At 37.0% G+C, this 22601-nt stretch overlaps 1 protein-coding gene across 5 annotated transcripts in view; it reads right to left on the reverse strand.

The window, feature by feature from the left end:
• ABCC9 (ATP binding cassette subfamily C member 9) overlaps nt 1-22601 on the reverse strand; it is a 134745-nt gene that overhangs the window by 21677 nt on the left and 90467 nt on the right. For all 5 annotated transcript variants that reach the window (XM_088025571.1, XM_088025570.1, XM_028113216.2 and 2 more), the window contains 7 exons: nt 18624-18720; nt 16055-16284; nt 15211-15359; nt 14927-14996; nt 12719-12876; nt 8767-8859; nt 4233-4335 (listed from right to left, as the gene is read on the reverse strand). In XM_088025571.1, the coding sequence (XP_087881697.1) occupies nt 4233-4335; nt 8767-8859; nt 12719-12876; nt 14927-14996; nt 15211-15359; nt 16055-16284; nt 18624-18720 (900 nt within the window). The remainder of the gene's footprint in view (nt 1-4232; nt 4336-8766; nt 8860-12718; nt 12877-14926; nt 14997-15210; nt 15360-16054; nt 16285-18623; nt 18721-22601) is intronic.

Raw genomic sequence — 22601 nt, forward strand, 5'->3', positions numbered from 1 at the left:
GATTCAAGGACATGTATCCATCTATAGAATTATAGTGAAAACTGTAATTTTCTATAAAACAGACTTGCAAATAGTTAAAAGTAACACAATCTCTTTCCTTACATAGCCCTCGGAAGTACCAGTCTATGGTACCACTGAGTATCTGGAAGCATATATCAGGGCCTCCCAATGACAAGGTCAGGGCACACCTGTCTGTGGTGGAGTTATGAACACACAAAAAAGCTCTGTGCTGTTTCATAAAATCGACTCTCGTGCAAGCTCACCCTGAAGGCTATTTTCACTTGATCCTGTTGATTCTAAAGACTTTTTTTTTTTTTTTGGCTTCCTGATGTGAATTTTCTTTTATCCTTTCACCACACAGCAAGACAAAGCCTTGGAAAGACAGCCTTTAGATAGAGTTACACAATTTTCGCAAATGGAAACACCAATGCCAAAGAACTGGAACTGTTTAGTGCAGAGGGCTGAAGAGAAAACGCCATGCTGAACAAAAGAACGTAAGCAGCATTCAAAGGTTAGGCTGCAGCGACACACTGCACACAACTGTGGTCCACTTCACTTGGCACCCAGAGGAAAAACACTCCCCTCTCTGCCAAAGCAAGCCGGGTGGTCACAATCTAGCTCCTTTCCCACCAGCCAAATTATTTTATTCTTTTAGACTCTTGTCCTTTTTTGATGTGAGTGTATTGTGACCTTTATTTTTTTCCTAATTTGGAGTGAATATGAAGTGACTATGGTGGGTAGGGCTATATCTTCCATAGGGAAAGCTGTTTACTAAGAGAAAGGGAATAACTTGTGATTGTCTTAGCTCTTTCTTAACTTGACCAGGAAAAGAAACGAGAGCGATATATTTAAAATAAATTAGAAAATAAACAAAAATTGGATGGGGCTCCTGGATATTCCGGAATCCCACAAGAGGTGTTTTTCTCGGGTTCTTCTTCCTTCCTTCTCCTTGAGATTTTCTGTCCAGGGAATTCAGTGGAAGTGAAAAATAGGCACAGAAAGCTATGATACGTTTTCTCCTCTTTCTCTTCATGAAGGTGATGAGTCCATGAATTAGAGTTGGTGAAATCCCCAGATCTGCCTCAGGAAATCCTGCTTGCTTCTTCTGATTTATGCCCAATGCCTCAACCTTCCTTGTACCATTTTAGTTGTGTTTCTGCTCTGGAAACTCTAAGAAAATTTGTTATAAGCAAATATTTTTGCTAACTGAGGAATATGGCAAAGAATAGAGAAAGGAGAGGTTGTGTTGATACTGTGGGTAAGTAAGATCAATACAGACTCACTGGACCAAATAGAAGTTTTCATTACTTATTTTTCTAATGACTTACAAGGCAGAATATGTCCAGCTGTGGGGGTCAGAGAACAGTTCACACCCTAGTCTCCAAGGTCCTGTATCTCAACATTCATGTTCCTGACACAAGATCCATTTATTTCAAACTGAAATTGTGTCTCCAGTGATGTGGTTGTGTCCACAGGATCACAGTAGTAAGGAGGTCATTTATATGTGTAATTGGGAGAAAGGTTATTTCCTCATAGGAGTTATTGAGTTAACTTATTCAATACTCTTACTGTAGTATATGTTCTTGAATTACACACTTATATTCGAATAAAGATTATGATATTCACACATTCTAAATAATATCCTGGTTCTAATGAACACTCTCAAAATACTCAGGAGAAAGAGAGTGAATCTGACTAGTTTTAAGTTGGATCACTGGGATTGTCTAGAGGGGTGTGTGTGCATGTATGCGTGTGTGTGTGTGTGTGTGTGTGTATGCATACCCACATAAACTTACTGACACACACAATTAGGGAAAGGAGACAAATCATACACATACAAGACTTTGGACCTTGATTTCTGTCATCAGAGATGCCTGGAATTTTGCAATAAATCAACAAGTTCCTTACCAAAACTTACCTTTACCCATCAGAAACAGAAGCAAAAGATTCCTTTTTTTTTTTTTTTTGACATCAGTTTTTAAGGGAGAGCTCTGGTAATGAGACTAGACAGAAATTCTTGGAAGGATCATAATACATAGCAAACAAACACAAGACACACTAACAAATGTATTATCAAGGAACAGAATGGATGGCAGAACCTGCCCTTCCTGTTTCAAACATCAGTATTTTCTTTAGGTCTCTACAGCTGGAACTAGAATGTTTTCACATTTGGGTTGGTCCGCCGCCTTTTCACATGGGGGTTAAAGTAATGAGCTGTGAGTCAAACTGAACCAAGCCATTCTGAATCTGGCCACTCTTCCTCTTTAATTTCTCCTGACCTCTCCTTTCTTGGCAGTCTGAAGGCTCTAATATCTTGTCTTTTGGCTATGAGAGCAGAACATATGGTTTGCTTGAAGATTCTTGTTAAACACTTGTCCATTAACCTGACAGTAGGAAGTGCTAAAGAGCAGTAACAGGAGTCAAGTCGGACATTCACCTCAAGTCCAAAGCAAACACTCTTGCCCCCTAAAAAAAACCTGCTTGATGTCCAAGTTAAGAAAAATCAAATAACAAATGTAACCACTGACATTTTCTCTTATGATTGGGGGACATTCTTTCACTAAGCTACTGCGTGATTAATTCTGTTTTTCAGAAAAGATTGGGTTTTTTTTCTTCCTTAGAGAAAACAAATTTAAACAAACAAATAGAAGCTTAAAACAAGGAATTAGGGTCTGGATAGGATCTAGGAATAATGTCTTAGTTTTGTTATAAATCCCAAGCAACACTTCGTCCGGCTTTATGCTATCTATAGGTAATTCAGGAGACATTTTGCCCTGCCCCCACAGCTACCTGGAAGGAATTTCTTATCAACAACCAATGTTTCTACCTAAAATTTGTAAAATATAATTGTGTTATGTCACTGAATAATTTCTACATTATAACTAATATAGTGGAAGAGAATCTCTGTAAGCCAGTGGGAAATCATTACAAGTAAAGCTCAGAGGGGGTCCAAGAATTCATATCCACCTGTACCCATCCATCAACAACTCAGCTTATAACTTGGGCTCCTTCATTTCCATCTCATCAAATTCCTTTTACTATCTGCCTTCTTTGGTCTGTTGAGTTTTGAAAGCCTGAATATACTAGGGATGCTTACTTAGTAGACGTGATATCCTTATAATAGTACAGATAAACTTCCTTTTCCTTTTGACAAATGGATAGATAATTATTTTATTTTTTATTTTATGCTTTTAAAGATTTTTATTTATTTGATGGAGAGAGAGCACAAGCGGGGTGAGGAGTGGAGGCAGAGGGACAGGGAGAAACAGACTCCCCACTGAAGCAGAGAGCCTGATGCAGGGTTCCATCCCAGCACCCCAAGATCATGACCTGAGCTGAAGGTAGGTGCTTAACCAACTGAGCCACCCAGGCTCCCCGACAGATAATTATTTTTTTTAAAAGATTACAGACAACTCATCATTACCACCAAAGTAGCTTATTTATAGTGCAGATTATGTAGACCGGTCTGCAAACTACATTTCCTTCCTTCCTGGAACTTGTGTCCCATCCATCTCCTCGTTCATACTCCAGCTGGTTGGCTTATGAACCACTTACCACAGCAGGTGCTGTTTCCATTCACTTATTTATTCATCCATTCATTCAAAAGACATTTGTTGAGTGCACCTGCGAATCAGTGAACTAGGGGACTTATGTTATTATTTTTCATCCTAATAACCCCATGAAGTACATATTCTTATTCCTATTTTACAGATGAGGAATGGACTCAAATTAATTAACTTGCTAGATCAAGTCTGTATGATGCCAAAGCATCCTCCTTTATAAGGGACAGAAGAAGGCAACAGATGATTAATTGCAGTTTTTTATGTTTTGTGCTAACGTGATCCTCCACTGGCTTAAAACATAGAAAGTCACCACCTCTTCCAGGCCTGTTCTGCTCAGTGAAGGAAACGAGTACATCTGTTCACTTGTCAAATTTGCTCTTTTGAAAAAAAATTGTTATACAAACATTTGCCATTCCATTAACTTACGTAATCTAGAGACTAATGAACACAAAATGAATTTTTGCTTTTTGGGCTATTTGTCTTGTCATTAGCTAAAGCATTATGACAAATTTCACCTGTAACATAAACAAACCTGAGCTATTTTAACGTCCGGAAAAAGCGAAGTTAGCGTGAATCTTGGTGCAAGACTAATTTTTACAACTGTCTCCCTCTTTGCATCAGCCTTTGCATCAGTTTAGTTTCCATTTCGAAATCATGAAATGAACGTACCGTTCTGACCTCCAGCCATCTGTTGGCTGCTGAGAGAAATAAGTAGGCAATGTTGTTTGTGTCCGTCAGTTCCAGCATACGTTGCTTAAATCTGGTTTCATGCCTGGAGAGAACAAAAATATTATCATGCTAGCCACACAACGGGAAAAATAATAAGAAACAGTCACACTTACTACTACACTATTTACTCAACACAGTGACAAATGGATGGGATGGAATGACTGGTAAATGGATTCCTACTTCAAAATAAAGGCCAGCTGCTACTGCTTTGCTGCACGCTTATTGGAGAGGGTGTGGTCTGGGGTTTCTTCCTTTCTCAGACCCCTGCTATGAAAAGGAAGCTTTCTAATGACAAATTCCTATTAAGGATCACTTCATAAATTTCCACATAATTTTGCGGCCACAAAAACAAGGCATGGCCTATGTTGCAAGGGCCTTACAAAAACCAGAGTAAGTTGTACAGAAATACAATATGCTCTACCTACATTTTATTGCACTTTTTACTTTTCCAAATAACACAGTTAGAGGTGGGTGGGAGGTGCTGGACGAGGACCAGGGAAGACAGGAAATGATGCATGTGTTACAGGCAAATATATACTTTTAAATGTCTCCTTCTGCCGGTGTTTCTGGGAACCAAAGAAGGAAACTGAGTAGAAAGAAGTAGAGGATGGGGGTCCTTGGAGGCAGCAGATGTTCTCGTTAGATGAGAAATCTTATGCTCAAGGTTCTAAAATATTTGTAAGGATGGTCACTGCACAAAAGGAACCCTCAGTCTATGGTATTTACAGGATTTTATGACAAATACAGTTTAGATATCGATCCCTGGCTAAATTAAATTCATTCTTGGAAATCAACATCATCAGACCGATTACCCTCTGGGTAATCCGTATTATAAATGAAACTTCTAATAAGAATCTTATCCATCTGATCATGTGAACTACTTTCTCACAGAACTTATGCTCCATGGTGATAAATCTTTCTAAATAACAAAAATAGTCTCTTTTCATTTTTCAGTTATTTTCTCTGAATAACAGAAACAATGGAAAGCTGGATAATATAATCAAAATAACTGGTTGGAAGGTTGGAAGAAATGCCAAATCAAAATGTGGTCTATTCACTCTCTGGCTGTGGCTGTTCTTATACGGACCACTTGTCTGTGCATTACATTCCTAAGGAATAGCCAAGTTTCATTTGACAGTCCAGCAATGATTCCTGTTTGATAAAAGACTGCCCCAAGTTTCCCCAAATCTTCAAATCAATTTGCAAAACTTTATATTAAACCATCACTATGTCAAATGCACGAAGAAGTCCTGGGTGGGGCGTTCACTTGGCCCACGAAGCCATCCATACAGGCCAATATAAAGCAGATACTTGATATCTGTCCAATCCATCTGATCATTCCAATATGCCAAACCAGATAAATCAGATAACTGAGTCAGACAACATCTGATCTACAATAATCAAAGGATTTGGTAATCGGAGCCAAATAATTACCTCACTTTGAGTTATGAGTTTGCAGTCTTGATCTAAATGCCATGTACAGGAGGACCTACACTGAAGAGCAACACACTCGAGTGGGGCTGAGCAGTCCCAGGAACATGGCTACCTTGTCCTGGGATGGCCCCTTTAGAGATGAAGAGAGTGAATAAGGAAAAGGGAGGGTGGCCCACAGGATTAGAGGATTTTCTGCAATAGTGGATATGAACTGTAATGAGATAATATCTACGTAAGGAACCACCTTTCTGTATTTGCAGTGTTAGGGAGATTTTCGCTGTTCATTCAGAAACATTCAGTGAGCACCAACTCTATGCGAGACTCTCTCTCTCTATATGTATATACATACAATACATAACCTCTGCCCTTGAGGAGCCCAGTTTTTAGGGAAGGAGATAAACACGGTGTTAACAAGCAAGGACCGTGAAACACAGAAGCTGGTTATAATGGCCCTGTGCACAAAATGCTACTTGAATATAAAGGAAGGGGGTGATTTGCACAGGGAATGAGGTGAGGATGGGGAGAGAAGGAGGATTAAGCAAAGTTTCACTGAGGACGGGGACGATGATCCGAGTGAGGTTTTAAAGGATGAGCTGAATTCTTCAGGTGAACAAGGGAGGACAAAGTATTGGAAGCAGTAGGAACAACATGAGCAAAGGCACAGAAATGAGAAAACTCATCACGTTCAGGGGCTCAAGACAAGGTTCTCTCCCTAGAGGACAGTGGTAATGTGGAGATCGGAGGTGAGGCCCATTGGACAAAGGCCACTGGGCCACATTTGGGATAAACATCAAACACTTTATTCTGACAAAGTGCTTTGTCTGCGACGCCTCTTACTCTTCATTTAGTCTTGGGATATTGTTTCAGATGCACTCTTAAAGAGTTTGTAAATTGAACTGGCAATGGTCTGAAGCAGCAGCGAGAGGGGAGGGGTGGAAATGCAGTGAACATTCTTTCTGTGTGTTTCTATTTGGCAAGAAACCTTCTGTTTTCCTAATGGAAACTTTGACACACTCAGTCTGTATCTTTTCATCCACATCCAGCTCATCTTCTGAACATTTTTAGACCTTTATTCTGTTGGACCAAAAAAAAAAAAAAAAAATAGGAAAGGTCACTGAAATCTCAGTCTAATTTAACTGTGATACTTTCGTGGTAAACTGCTTGAGGGAGTTCACTGCCACATATGAGTACACCACGAACCCTGAATGCAGGGGAGGAAAAGCAGCCTAATCAGTAAATACTAACTTTCCAAAAGAACTGAAGACTCTGGGGACTCTGGGTAGCCTGAAAGAAAGGAAGAGATGGATGGAAAGAACATGTTTGATTCTTGACCAAAAGCACCAAACATAGACTCTAGAATTTTATTCATGACAGCAGGACTGTCCCACATTTTAAAACTTCCTTTGGTTTAAAAATGCTGATATTTGTGGTACTTAATATTTACTTTAGAAATGAATGCTGGAAGATGTAAATCTGAATGAATATGATGCAGATACTTCTCCATAAAAAGTTGGGTTGTCTTTTGTTTCTTCCAGTCATAATTCAAGCCTTGAAAGTTTAACACATAGTGTTTTGTTCTTCTTACAACTACCTAGACTTTTCCTCCTGTAAAATTAGGAACAGTCATGCTAAATTCTGTCCATGTGTCTAGCGAAGAAGGTAAAAGAAAAGCCTAACCCTTGACTCATGGTCAAGTTCCTCTGTCATTCTAAATTGTTATTTCCTTCAAGACAATTTACCTGATTCTAGTCCTTATCACTCTTAGAAAATAACCTCACCTTGTTCAGGGAGAACACAGAGCAGAGGCTGTTATATGTTGAACCCATAAACGTCCTACTGTTCCATTGACCAGCTTGCCTGAATCCAGTCACTTCTTACCCCCCACCTGCCATGTTATCCTACCTATTTTCTCTGTGGTATTTATCTGGAATAGAAGTGGAAGGCGATGTCTTTGTAATCTTTAAATACCCACATCAAGAGTAGTACCTATCATATGTTCAATACTCAAATAGATTAACTTGAAAGGACTTATTTGGTGAAAAATGTAATATTTAATATAGTAGACTTATGAGTACCACTGGTCATTGCTGGCTTCTATCAGGATACAAATTTGGTCTTAATATCATCATTCAATATCAATAAATAGCTTTACCATCTCCAATAAGAGGCACTCTGTTGGGAAAACACATCACTGCAGAAAGTGTGAATCTTCATGATGAAGTCTATGTAGATTTATGTAGAAATTCTGTGATACATATTGTGGCTGGTTATATCTCTATATTCTACTTTTTGACTCAAGTTTATATATATAATAATATAAATATTTCTTAGGTTAGAAAAAGCTCTAATTGAAACCACTACATATTTGCATTTAGGGTTCCAAGAAGACATACTTTAAGATGTCAATTTTCAAGATTAAATGAAATATTCATTGGTGCCACCTTCTCTTCTGAGTTTATTTGAACAGGGAAAACAGGGGCCAGATAATTTTCTGAGTGTTAAGCAAATGCTCTTGATCAAAAGCTTGAGTTCTTACTATTAACCAGTAATAACTGAAGAAAACTGATTAAATCCTAAAATAACTTGATATAGTTTTTATTTTATTTTTTAGTAATATTTCTTTTATTATTATTATTAATATACTTATTTTAATTTGTTTATTGGGTACTTCTTTGCTAATCACCATGGTTAGTGCTTTCCATGCATTTGTCAATTAGCCCAATGACCCTAAGAAGAAAAGCTGATTTCTCCATTTCACAGATAAGGAAACTGAGGCCAGGGAATTGACAAGCCTGGTCTATATTACATAGCTAGTATCTTCCCAATATGGCGTTTCATTCTTTCTTTATTCTTGTTAAAATTTCAGAGGATTAGACCAACTCCGAACATTTATTGCCATATTTTTCTCTCTTCTAGTTTAGAACACTGCCATGCCCACACAGTGGGCATCCAAAGAATGGTAGCAATTATCAATTATTTGCAGATAGATTTGTTGATGATGTAATTGCCTAATCAGCAAAATGAAAATATGTTTGATCACCTAAATGCCCGAATGGTGGTGAGTCCTTCAGCTGTTTCTGAGAAGTGGCAAAGCAGAGGGAGCTGGGTACTATCATCAAGTTCTTGGAGATCCCTAGAACAGAGAGAAGTGCAAAATTAACTTCATATGCCTTCAGGTTCAGAGACTACTGTGTTCATCCTAAATTAGGGCTTTTACTTGTCATTGCAACTAATTTCTTCTAGAACCCAGTTAACAAAAACCTCAAACAGCTTATAATCTAAAGAGGAAGAGAAAGATGAGTACATAATGAATTTTGGTCCAGGCCAAATATATACTGTATTGTAAAAAAACTACTTGCTTTGTATAACAACTATAGTAAACTGCTATGGGGACACAAAGGAACGGATATTTAACTCATACCTAGGAGATGGATAATTTTTTTTTTTTGAGCAGGTGGAATTTAGGGCAAATCTTGAGCTTTGAGGAGGGCTTCAATAAAACAGACAAGAAGAAATGTGTTCCAGCTATGAGAACAAGAGCAAACACCGCAGACTAAAGAACCTGGCAGGTTCAGTCTGGCTGGTGCCAAGAATCCTTTGCAAGTGCCAAAGTGGGGAATGGCTGTATAAAGGAGAGGTGGGACTAGGTGGTGGAGGATCCTGGGTGGCTTGGACAAAATCACTGAAGACTAGAAATAAAATGATCAGGCTATGCTTAAGCAACATGACTTGGGAGGCTATAAAGGATGAAAAAGAGTAAGTAAGTTAGGATAGTCTACATCAGAGATTTTTTTAAAGCTCTGAATTACTGGGATGCTAGTGAGATTTAAAACAAGGGAAGCATTGTGAGATAGTCTTCCAAAAGTAGGCTTCTAAACTGCAACAATCAATGAATTGTAGCAGGGTGAGTAAGAGAGAAGAGTCAAATATGGCCTTGTTCTTTCCAGCTTAGCAGTCTTGACAAATGACCATATTATTTACCAAGATGGAGGCCACAGAACAAAGGAATTTGAAGAAAAAGACAATGAGTTTGCCCTTGGCCACAATGAATTTGAATCCTTGCCTCCATGCTTCATGGAACTTTTTTTCATAGGTCCTCCAAGAAACTACATATATACGATACCCAGTGACTGTTTGGTGGACAAACCCCTGAATCATCCTTTTCATAAAGATGCACACTACTGATAAAAACATTTCCTTAAACCACATAAGCTTGCATTTCTAGAAGATAGGCTAAAAGTTATACCATATGTTTCAAAACATCCCTCTTTTTTCTTTTCAGTCTTTTTTTCTGCCATTTTTTTTAGGTTTTTGGGGTTGAGGATTTAGAGTTGCAGCATCAACATTCACCTTCCAGAGTCAACTGAATTATACTGTTACATAATCTTCAACAATTAACGTGGGTCATTCTGGGTGGCCTGTGTAGTGCCACAAACAAATGCAAATCTCTTTTGAGTTTCTACAATGGGTTTGTCCACTTCAGAAACTGCAGATGAAGAGACAGAAAGAAAGAGGGAAAAGGGAAAGAAAGAGGGGAGGAGGAAAATGAATATGAAGGAATGTGAGCAGTTTGCTACTTTAAACATAAAATTAAGTGGCTATTTGTCAATTTGACACAAGTATCAGGTGGTCACTACATTTGAGGTTTGTAATGAAGGGAAAAATTAGGAAGAAGCCTTTGTTTATAGGACTATATTTTGTGAAAGCAAAAAGGTGAGGGTATAGCTTGACCTTGTATTCTTGTAAGTAGGAAACACTTCCTTACATAGCTAACCACACATTAGGTCTTTGATTTCAGAGATTCCAAATTCAATGACATTTCCTGTCTCCACTTTCATTCCTTTGGGTGTTTACAAAACGTCTGTTAAATTGCCTGAGCTTTTCTCTATGAGTGAGTCCTACAGAGCCTCAGCATCTAGAGAAGTTTTTGTTCTTTTTTTAAGATTATTTATTTATTTACTTGACACAGAGAGAGAGAGCACAAGTAGGCAGAGCCGCAGGCAGAGGGAAAAAGAGAAGCAGACTCCCCACTGAGCAAGGAGCCCGATTGTGGGGCTCGATCCCAGGACCCTGGGATTACGACCTGAGCCGAAGGCAGAGGCTTAACCGACTGAGCCACCCAGGCACCCCTAGAAGGGTTTTTTTGTCTGTGAAATTTAATGTCATGTGGTCATATTTGCTCACTTTCAAAGAATTTCAAATAGGAATGGTTGATAATCTATTATCAGTGTTAATTCTTCAAAAGTGATCATCTCCTCCATGCAGTGCCTGGGTGGCGCAGTCGGTTAAGCATCTGACACTTGGTTTCAGCTCAGGTCCTGATCTCAGGGTCCCAAGATTGAGCCTCACATGGGGCTCTGCACTCAGCGCGGAGCTGGCTTGAGATTCTCTCTCCCTCTGCCCCTTCCACTCATTCTCTCTCTAAAATAAATAAATAAATCTCTTTTAAAAAGGATCATCTTTGTATTTTAGTCACTACCAATGCTAATAACAGATTGTTCTTTCTTATAATGAACAAAATTCACAATTCCTATTATCTATTTATTTATTTATTTGCAATTCCAATTTATAATGGACTAGGAATATTTGCCTGGCCTTTGCACTCAATTTGTATTGCAAAGGGGTAAAAATAGACCCAAATTGGCACATGACTGAAGTAAGACATGACTGTAATATTTAATGGTAAGAAGACAAGGATAGATTTAGAAACAACAGAAATTAATTAACTGAACGTCTTGCCCCTCCAGCAAGCAGCATTAGCAATAGTACCAGAAGAAATGAAAGAGTGAACTCATGACTAACTTCTCCCTTTTGGTCTGAGTTTGCTACAAGAAAAGCGGATGAGGTAGGGAATGAAAAAACATTCTAGATTTAATACAGATCTCTAACATTTGAAGGACCCTAAATCATAGCTGAAATGGAGAAACAACCACATTTTTTTAATTAAAAAATGTTATATGATATATTGAGAGGGTCCCAACTACAGTCTTGGATTTTCTTGTTACCTTCCCCAATTTTTCATCATCTTCCTTGCATTCAAGTCCTATTAAGTATTCTCATTTTACTGAATAAACTCAGTATTTACCTTCTTATTCCAGCACTTAATCCATGTACAAGGGTTACCTTATCTGTTTTATTTTCCCCAGAGACTAAGTTTCTTGAGAATAGGTTCTTGTCAGGTGGATCTCTTCACCTGCCACATGGCTTACACAATTATTTTCAACACAGAATGCTTACTGAGTGTTTGTTGCAATAAGATGCTTATTGCAATGATATAAAATTTACTGTAATATTTATAGAAAGCCTTCAAACTAAACTGGAAATTTTAAAACAACTAGTACTACATTTCATTTAACTACAGTACATCTAGCAAATGATAAATCTTATGTTAATAGAAGAATGTAAGATTCATGGCTACTTTTATTTATATTTGGCTGGGTACTCAAATACGTGTTAAATGATCCAATCTGGAAAGTTCCAATCTCTTGGAGTTACAGCTCTTCTGTCAGACATTTCAAGATTATCTACTTTCCTAGTCATCACTCTGGCTTATCTTTTTAACCTTTTTATATTCTTCTAGATTTTTACAGAAGGCATTTTAGCATTTTACAATATTTTATCTTTTCTCCCCATTTGTGGAATAGAACAATATGAAGTCACTTACCCTTTGGAACTGTGTTTGGTTTTACAAGTTTTCTGTCAATGTCATGTTCAGAAAAAGGACAACAGAATGAAAAATTTGGCATAGTTTGTGGACTCAAAACTCAACATGTCAATCCACATGTTAATATATGCCCAGGGCTTAAACAACCAATTACAGAAACAATTATAATAGATCTCCAAATGAAATATAATACAGGTTTTTATCATGTTAAAAATAGGTTGCATTTCCAAATTCCATACCTAATCTTGAAAAACACTACAGCAAATCTGAATCACAGCAAATCAAATACATAGGCTTTTGAAAATGAATAGAACTTTGTTTTACTTACTTAGAGGCCACTCGAAAGTATTTCTGGATAAAATAAAAGGCGACCCCGAGAGGCACAAGAGCAACCAGGAACACAGGGGTGGCATAAGAAATCATGCCAATGGCAGACAGGCAGAGCAGTGTTGAGCGAGTTAGAGATTCCAAAGTTGGAGGGATGTGCTATTAAGAAGGTAGTTTGAGAGGAAAATATTTTAGCTCAAAGAAAATATTCATTACAATGCAATAAAACATTCACTTTATATTAATGTTAAGTTATATAATTAGTTACAAAAGTAGTATATGAACATTTTCATTGTAAACAAGTCTTCACTCCTTCAGGTTCACTCACTTCCCTTAGTTCAGTATTTTTACCCATCTTTCTACCTATCTATTTATCATTGGTCAGTCTGTCGGTCTGTTTATCTTGGGGATTTTACGGAAATGGTACTATAGTATAAATCTTATTTTTCCATGTGTTCTTGATTTATTTTACTGAACAAGACAGACTATAAACCTTCCCATGTTACCATATACAAATCTCTCTCTCTTTTTAATGGATATTATTAAAAACATAGTTAGCATATTATTAAAAACATACCTATTCCTCTTCTGTAAGACATTTACATTAATTTTCTGTATCTTGCTTGCTCATATTTTTGACTGGATTATTTATCTTCCTTGTTGATTTTTAGATGCTCTTTACAGATTATGGATGTTTTCCTCTTGCTTTACATATATTGCCAGATTTTCTCCCAGTTAATCTATTACATTTTAAATTTGTCTTTGATGCTTTTAGCTCAAAAGAAGTTTAAAATTTTATATAGTCATTTCCTTTGGCTTTTTTCTTTATTCAGAGTTTTGTGTCTTACTTAATTACCACCCCAAAATTCTAAAACTACTCTCCCACATTTTATTTTATAGTTTTATGTTTTTATATGGCTATCCTTATTCCATATGTATTTACTTTGTATTTTATGGATAGCTAATTGTCCCAACATCCTTCATTGGAAAAAAAAATCCTTTTTTTAACTGATTCCAGATACCACACTTATCCTGTGTTAAATCTCTCCATATGCTGGTGTTTCTGAGTTCTCCATTTTGTTCTTTTGATCTACTTGTTTTCTGTGGTCACCAGAGTATTTTATTTTTATAATGGTTTCTGGATATCTGATAGGGGAATTCTCTATATATACAGGATTTTTGGATTTCTAGGATTGTTGGATCTCTTTTCTTCTTATTAGGTTTCTCTCTATTTTTGTTTTTGTTATTATTATGAATAGAATTTATTTTTCACTTAATTTTTTAATTGGTGTAGAGAAGTTATTGAATTTTATATCATATACCTTATGCAGATACTCCTCTGAACTTTCTAGCTGGTTTTTATTGTACTAATTGTCTTGGACTTTTTAGGTGGCAACCATGTCATCTTCCAAATAAGGACTGTTTTGTCTCTTCTTTTCCCATACGTATTCCTTATGAAGTGTTTTAGATGCAGTGTGACTAACCACCAAAGAAAACATCAAAATTTTTCAGTATACTTTTTAGTCAGCTGCATGCATCAAGCATTCTTTTCCTAAACTGAGGGTAATTTAGGTATTCTGAAGGTAACTCTGAAAAGTCAGAAGAGACAAGTGCTGGATTTGATGGATTCTTTTGTCCATTATCCTAAGGGTCTGTTCTTGGAGTGATCCAATTTTAGAGTTTGAGGACTTTAATTGTAAGACAAACTTCTAGAAAGGCAATGGGATCTAAAACTAAACTGGGAATCCTTGGAATATTCTCTAAAATATCACACCGTCTAAAACTTTTCTTATTAAAGAGCCAGTCTAGTTGAAGTAAAGGACATCTAAGACAGCTTGGCATTCCATCCTTTGCTTCTGGGAGACATTCTGCATCAATACTAAACTTTTAAGAATTTTGCTGTGAATGGAGAGACAACATTGATCAAAATCATTCCTTTTTATAATAAAAAATTAAATGTTAGTTTATTCTTTGCCATTTCCCTTTATTTCCTGCTCATTCTCTAAGTATCCTCTTCTACATGCACAAATTATTTCAAATTAAGCTTTTCCTTTAAGTTTTTATTCTATAAATCAGTTATGCATATAATATTGACAAGTGTGCCTATAGGTTTTAACTTTTAGACATCCTCTATTGTTAACAGGTAAATGTTATATAGTTTATACTGAAAAAAATGGTTTCTGAACTTGAAAGTAACTCAGGCACTCACCTGATCAATGATATTTGTATCAGCTGAGAAGCGATTGAGAATCAGTCCCAAGGGGGTGGTATCAAAGAATCTAGGCAATAAACAGATTGGAATGTATGATAATACTAAACTGTCTGGAACCTGAGCACTGCTAATGGACATCTTAGAGTCGGGAAAATGAGAAGGTTCCTATTTATTTGCTCAAAGACCAAATACACTCTCTAAAATTTCACATTTCACTTAAATTTAAAGATGTATGTTTTTATGATTTTGTGTAGAAGAATAAGAAATGATTACTTTTTTACCTTATTGGTCCAAGAATTATCTTATTGAGGAGGTTGTGGTGAAGGTTTTTGGCAGCTGTGAGACCCATCCATTCTACAGTGAGAGATGTAACAAGGCAGAGAAAAATACCTGCTCCACAAAGTATGCTAAATCCAGCCACATAGTAAGTCTAAAAAGCAACCAACACCAAAAAACCCACATATGAAATTACCAGTTTTTTTCTTACTAGAACACAAAATATCAAAGTCAGACAATATTTTCAACTTCATTATCTTGTATCAATTTAGAGAGTTGAAGGAGTGCAGTTTTTGGAAACTAAAGACAGTACCCCCACCATGTCCCTCCTTGTTTCATTCACTCTCTTCCAAGGTTTGCCTAAAGGCAGTTGAAGCATTAGAGTTTGTTTTCAGGTTTGAAATATTCTTGGCTTTCTATACTGTAGAGCTCATCCTTCCTATCCCTAATCTCAGAATAACCAGCTAATACATTGGCATCAGTAGTTAAAATCAATACCATCAAAACAATAACACAAAAGTCCCGTGTATATGTTACACACACACACACACACACACACACACGCACACACACACACACACACACACATCATGTGCATATACCTCTCTTGAATCCAAATCCAAACATTATCTTTAAATGTTTCTTATGATAAGTTTTAAAACACAAAAGTGATCCTAATAGATTCCATTTTGACAGGTCATTACATTTCAGGTCCTATTTTAATTCACTTACTGAATCATTACAAAAGTCCTATGACATTTGGGCTATTAATATCAAACTAAACAAATGAGTATCATGTTAATCTCAACATTTATTTCCTTGATGACTTAAAAACAGAATTCACTATACCTGATCAGCTTTTCCAGAATTGCTTATACTGTACTCCGAAGTCCATGTGGCCAGCCAGTAGTCTATGGCCACAATGACTGAATGTTTCAAAAGCTTAGAGAAAATCATCAGGAAGAGCAAGAAGAATCCTCCAGAAGTAAGGTACCGCCAGCAGGTTTTCCATGGCATTTTAGTCCTGAGCCTCATTACAGTGGACATATTATCATCCTCATCTTCCTCCTCTTCTTCCTCTGCATGTAAAATATTAGTTTAAGCTTTCCTCATCAACAAGTGGATAAAATTTGTATTATCTCATGAAAAAGCATATAAAAATCTCCCTCAGATTTATAGAAATACAAGTGTTAGTCTTAGAAATTTTAAATGCTTTAAGCTGGGAAAAACCTCATTTAAAAAATTGGTGAAAAACGAATGAATGAGTGAATGAGCAAACAATAAGCAACATCTGTGTCTGGATGAGATAATTTGCCAGTTTATTACACATCAAATTGACAGGAAGTGTAGACTAGAAGTTTACAAAGTTATCAAAAGAACTGCATTGCCAATAAAACCACAGGTCTGACTTTTAGACACATAATTTTTTGAACTCTAAATTTCTGTATTTGTAAAACTTCACCAGAAGGAAATAGACTCTGAAATTTGTGGATTGCCCAAGAAGACATAATCTATGCTCTCTATGGTCCGTTTTAGATGTGGTCATGGAGGAGCATGAGCAAGAAGAAACCTTCCACACAGCAAAAGCAGAGGACAGAGGACAAGAGTCAGGGAGTTCCTCTCAGATGTTTAAACCATCTGGAAACTCCAAGATGGTTATCCTAAGAACATACTCCATAATGAAGACGGAATTTCAGCATTTCCTCACCGGCAAAATTTGATTATTTCTGCGGTCTGGTGAATGTTGTGCATTTCCCATCCTTTCCTTTTCCAAAGACCATTTTCATTGCAGTTATCCTGTTATATACTCCACTACTCTATATTGAGTAGGTTGTGGGTAGCAAAGATAGATAACTTTGGTTTACAGGTTATCAGACCACAGAGATCTAAATATGGGTACTATGGGAAGAATGAGCATCACCAAAGATCCTAGTATTTTGAACTGGATGCAGTAAATGAACAGGTCTCAAATAATATGTCCTTTGGTAAGTGTGGGGTCAGTGTGTGAGGACAGGATTAGAAATCTGCATGGTGAAAGTGCTAGACACTTGCAGCCTACTAACTGTCTCCCCAACATCCATTCTCTGTTTCCATATTAATTGAAATTTCAACTGGCCTACGGCTGCCCAGCTAAATACAAGATTTCATCCTTTTCCCAGTACCTAATCTGTACATGTAATGAAGTGGCCAGTGGTAAGGAGTTAGGAAAAATATGTGCAACTACTTCCCTTCTTCCCTTCCTGGTGGCTAGAAACAGACATACTGACCAGGACCAGGAATAGCAACCTAGTGGGAAATACGTAGCATATTGTGCTCTTTAATATGCATTAACATCATTTTATTCTGTAAGAAAGTAGTACTACCTTATTTTATGCCCGAGAGAATGGATTAATGCAACAAGCCCAGGGTAGAGTATCCAGCCATATATAAACCACTGGAACACTGGAGAAAGTAACTGGGCATGACTCCACTTTTAGAGTGCATTAGAAATAACTGGTTTTAAATTCTAGAAGCTGATGTCTGTTTACAGCACCAGACATTTTTAAAAATATTTTTAAATCTAAGGAATTGAAGTGCAAAATCTATTCATTCACTTGTTCATTCATTCACTCTCTCAATGAGTATTCATTGAAATACTGAATACTTATCTGAAATATAAAGGTAGCATATTTTGGTATTCTTTGCCTTGAAATTACAATTTTCTCTCTTTCTTAATTGGCTTGTAGAAATGCAGTCTTAAGCAAAAACTGTATAAGAAACATGAAGTATAGTGCATTTTTACCCTATGGACTTAAATGAGATTTATCTTACAAACTTCTTGGCAACAAATGTCAAGGCAATGTAATTATTTCATCTTATTCCTCGATTTTCCAGGAAATCTTTTTTTCTCCACTATACCTTATTAGATCCAGAAAACTGAAACATAACAAATGGCTTTGGTGGAATTCTCTTATTCTTTGTTGCTGTAAAGTCATGAAAATTCCCTGAGGACTTACTGAACGATTCAAGTATAAATATTTCAAAACAGTATTTTCTTCATATTCCTCATTTATTGCTTATTTCTGAAGGACTGACATTTTATTAATAACTTGATATGGTCATTCTACTAGACTTTCCAATTTATATGAACAAGGGTCTAAATCTATTTACGAAACAGGGCCTTCTCCTCTCAGCCCTCTCTCTCGCACAGCACAAATACACTAAGACACACTTAGAAACCGCTCACGATGCCTGTTGATGGATTACATACACCTTTTCTTTGCTCCTATTCTTTTCATTTTCAGTATTACATATCTGGCTTAGCTCTTTTCTCCCTGCAAAGTGGCTTTTTATTCTTCACAGGCATACTTGCATCAGTAGCTAAGGTAAAGCCGTCATGTCCCACTTTGAATGTTTCAGATATAAGAAAACGATCTACCTTCATCTTCATCCTCCATTTGGGCTTTGGCCTCTCTCGAATACATGGCTCTTCGGAGGGTTTTCCTCTCCAAAGTTGTTTGGTCAGCTTCCATATCCTACAGTAAACACCATGATATCATCATTCAAGGAGCTCACAGCCCTAGGAAGGTTTTGACTTACCCATCAGTGACTCACACATACCAATCATTAGTTTATCTATACCAGACTTGAGCTCTCTGCTCTCTCTAGAGATCAACGACTTCTGTTGTAGGAGTAGTTGTGAGGCAAAGCCTGAGGTTTGTAAAGCTTCAGAGCTCAGAAATGTTGGGGCAGTAAGAAGCGAGGGCAAGTAGCAACAACACAATGGCACCAACCCCAGGAACAGGGACACCTCCTCCAGTCTTAAAACATAATTCCACCACTGCTACTTATTTTATCTTTACATCACTTTCAGATACTCCCTGTAATTCTCTAACTAAAGATTTAACCATGTTAATAAATAATCTCCTTCAACAATGCATGCAGTTCTAGACTAGGTAGAGCACTATCACTCATCCCCTCTTATTATAAATTATTAAATCAGAATGAGTTTCCTTAGCACCTCACTAGGGTAGATGCACAAAAGAAATGGACTTCAATAGGCAGTGAAGGAAGGTAGGTAATTTTGAAGCAAATGAAAAATGAGGGTACTTAGGTGCCTAGCAGCTTAAGAGAAAGCCCTAGGAGGGGGAAATATGCAGAAGGAGAAGGGAAACGTGCCCCAAACAAACTGTGAATTTGTCAGGGTTGTGTGCTCAAGACAGGGAGCAGGATTTCATTTTCTCCATTCCTCTGCTTCCAATACCCTAGATCCCTTGGCTTCAGAACTGGAGTGGTAGTATCAGTTCTGACACATTGTGGGTTAAATCCGCTGCTGCAGGACAGTTTGGGAAACTAACCATAGCCTTGTTTCTATGGGGAAATGCATTCTGAGTTCCAAACAACTGACCCACAAACTTTTGGAATCCATGGTAAATTGAGGGCTTTCTGTATACGCGCGCCTGTTATATCAATAAACAAATAAACCCTTAGTGATCAGTCTCTAGGTAGTGATCATGGTTTTTGTTGTTTCGTTTTGGCCTTATACAACATGTGTGATTTAGGAGATTTGCTAGAAGGCTCTATTGCTTCCAGATTCTTGGTTAAAAAAGAATGAAAACTAAAGTGTCTCTTGAATAGCATTTTTTTTGAGACAATTTCATATCAGCTTTTAATTTTGTCTAATGATATGAAAACTAAAGCTCGTACGTGAGATTAAATACAAAATTAAAGCTGACTCGATCCTCTGCATATAGGGTAATAAAATGAAATAACCCTGCACATTGGAAACAGCAGATTTGGTTCTTGTTCAACTCTCCCTGCTATGTGAGCAAAAGATGGAACATCTCAGATACTTAAAAAAATCTTTATTCATTTTTCTTATAAGTAAGTGCTCATATTAAGCTCATTACAGTTTAAATATTTTAAATTACATGATATTTGGCTTAAGTAAATGTGAATTTTGTCTCATTTATCTAATAAGTATTTCTTGAATGCCTGTTACAGATCAGATAAAGGTGAGGGTTGGGGCAGGAGATATCAAATGATGTTAGCTTATTTTGCTTAAAAACATCAGGAAGATAAAGGTGTCATCCAAGCTAGAATTTTTAATAATATTTAAATCAGCTCAAAGTGTTATCTCCTCTTCCTTCTTGTAGTTTTAATTGCTATCCTTGTAACATTCTTTTGTTAACACCTTAGCCTCAAACCGACAGTTGTGTCTAAAGCCCAGTGACAGGATGTTTTGTTTCACCAGCCTTCTCTGCTTACTTGATCTACTCTGGCTCTAGGTCAGCCTTTCTCAACCTTGGCACTATTGACATTTTGGTCAGATAACTCTTTGTTGTGGGGGCTGCTCTGTAAGATGTTTAGCAGCATCTCTGTCTTCTACCCACGAGAGGTTAGTAGCACCTGCCCCCCAGCTGTGACAACCAAAAATGTTTCTAAATGTGGCCAAATATCCCCTAGAAAGCAAACAAGACCCTGGTTGAGAACCAGTGCTCTTGGCAAACACCCCATCCTGCCACATAACAAAGTGAACAAGAAACTGTTTCCCCCCAGTGTGAATCTCACTGCCTTCAGATGAATTTCCAGTGCCTGCTCTTCCCTAGGTGGCAGTAACCTCCCTGCATCCCCAGGTGAGGATTCTGGACAGGTGCATTGCTCCTTCTGGCTTCTACTGGCCACTGTTCAACCTCACAATTGCATTCGCTTTGTCCACACCCTAACTTGCTCTGTATCTCCACCAGCTGATTTATAACCCTGTAATGTGTCTTTAATTATAGAGTTATGCTATCTCAAGTGATCACTTCATTTCTAAATACAACTTAATGGACTTTCTTCCTGGCTTGTTTAACAGTCAGTATTACTATAAAATCAAGCCAACAACTCTCTCTTTTTTTCCCAAATCTTCTTTCCAAAGTAAACCATAAGTGGCCCCACTCCTTAAGCTTACGTCATATTCTTTTGTCCCTGGCATCTAGGTCACTGTAAAAAATGTCATTTGGAGCCATCCCAATCAAGTTTCTCACAGTATAATTCCTAAGTGGGCATTTGCTGATGGTACCTTATAATTTTTTTGATGAATATCCTCATTTAAATGGTTCTGTGGTGTGTCCCATTCTACTTCACTTCTACTTTTACAAATATCTTTTCTTCCTTAGATAGTTTGCTTTTGAGGTCTTTGGCAAATCTACAGGAGACAGAGCAATCCTAGGGTCTGTCTGACTTTTTATCTTCCTCTCTCTATTGGAACAGAGATCTTTTTATTCTTTTATAAAAATAATGCATTTTAATTTCTTGATATTCTCAGGAATTTGCTGATACAAAAATTTCATTTTATAATGCTGAGTCCTGGCCAGGAGTACTAAATTCTGGACACTTTCTAGTCTCAAGTCAAAAAACATTTAAAAAATTTACTAATACAATTATAATTTCACCTCTCAACCACAAGTTGTTCTTTCATTGCTCTCAGTCTGGTCTCTGACTCCGTTATCACCTCATTCAATGTTATATTTATATCAGACATAACACTACACCAGATTTACACTGAATACAGACCTGGATTTAAGTCCAACTAGTACCACTTATAATATGTACTGTACAACTTATAAGTTACTTAACCTCTCTTGGCTTCAGTTTTCTCACCTATAAAAGTGAAATCATATTTTCTTTACTTATTTCCCATATTTTATTTGCTTTTTTCTGGGGGTTTGTGAAAATCAAATGAACTTATGTAAAAAAAGGTTTTAAACTTAAAAACTATATCAATGTAAAAATTAATTTTTATTTCCTCCTGATCACCTTCCTTCACTTCCCAGCCTTATTCCAGACATGTTTAACAACATCACTCACAGCTCACAGCTCTTCCTTCTTTCAAAATCATCTTAGATTTTGTTTCCTCCATGACCCTGTATTTGTAGGTGGTGAGTAAAAATATCCTCACATTATATATGAATAAAATAAGATACATAGAAGAAAAATTAAGATAAAATAATGATATACCATGCTTCAGCAAAGTTTAAGTTTTTTTGTTTTTTTTATTTTTTAAAGATTTTTATTTATTTATGGAGAGAGAGAGAGAGAATGGTAGAGAGAGAGCATGAGAGGGAAGAAGGTCAGAGGGAGAAGCAGACTCCCTGCTGAGCAGGGAGCCCAACGCAGGACTCGATCCTGGGACTCCAGGATCATGACCTGAGCCAAAGGCAGTCGCTTAACCGACTGAGCCACCTAGGCGCCCAGCAAAGTTTAAGTTTTAAACACATATAATTATAATATGGTTCAAATTAAAATCAAAATCTCCTAAAAACCTAAGAGCACTTCCTCCAAAAGATATCATTAGAATTTTATTGTTTCAAAGTAGCTTATTTATTGTTTTAAGATTTTATTTATTTATTTGAGAGAGCGAGCATGCACGAGC

The sequence above is a fragment of the Eumetopias jubatus genome, unplaced genomic scaffold (assembly GCF_037043125.1).
Source record: "Eumetopias jubatus isolate StellerSeaLion01/CBP00866 unplaced genomic scaffold, mEumJub1_p1.0 scaffold_8, whole genome shotgun sequence".
NCBI lineage: Eukaryota > Metazoa > Chordata > Mammalia > Carnivora > Otariidae > Eumetopias > Eumetopias jubatus.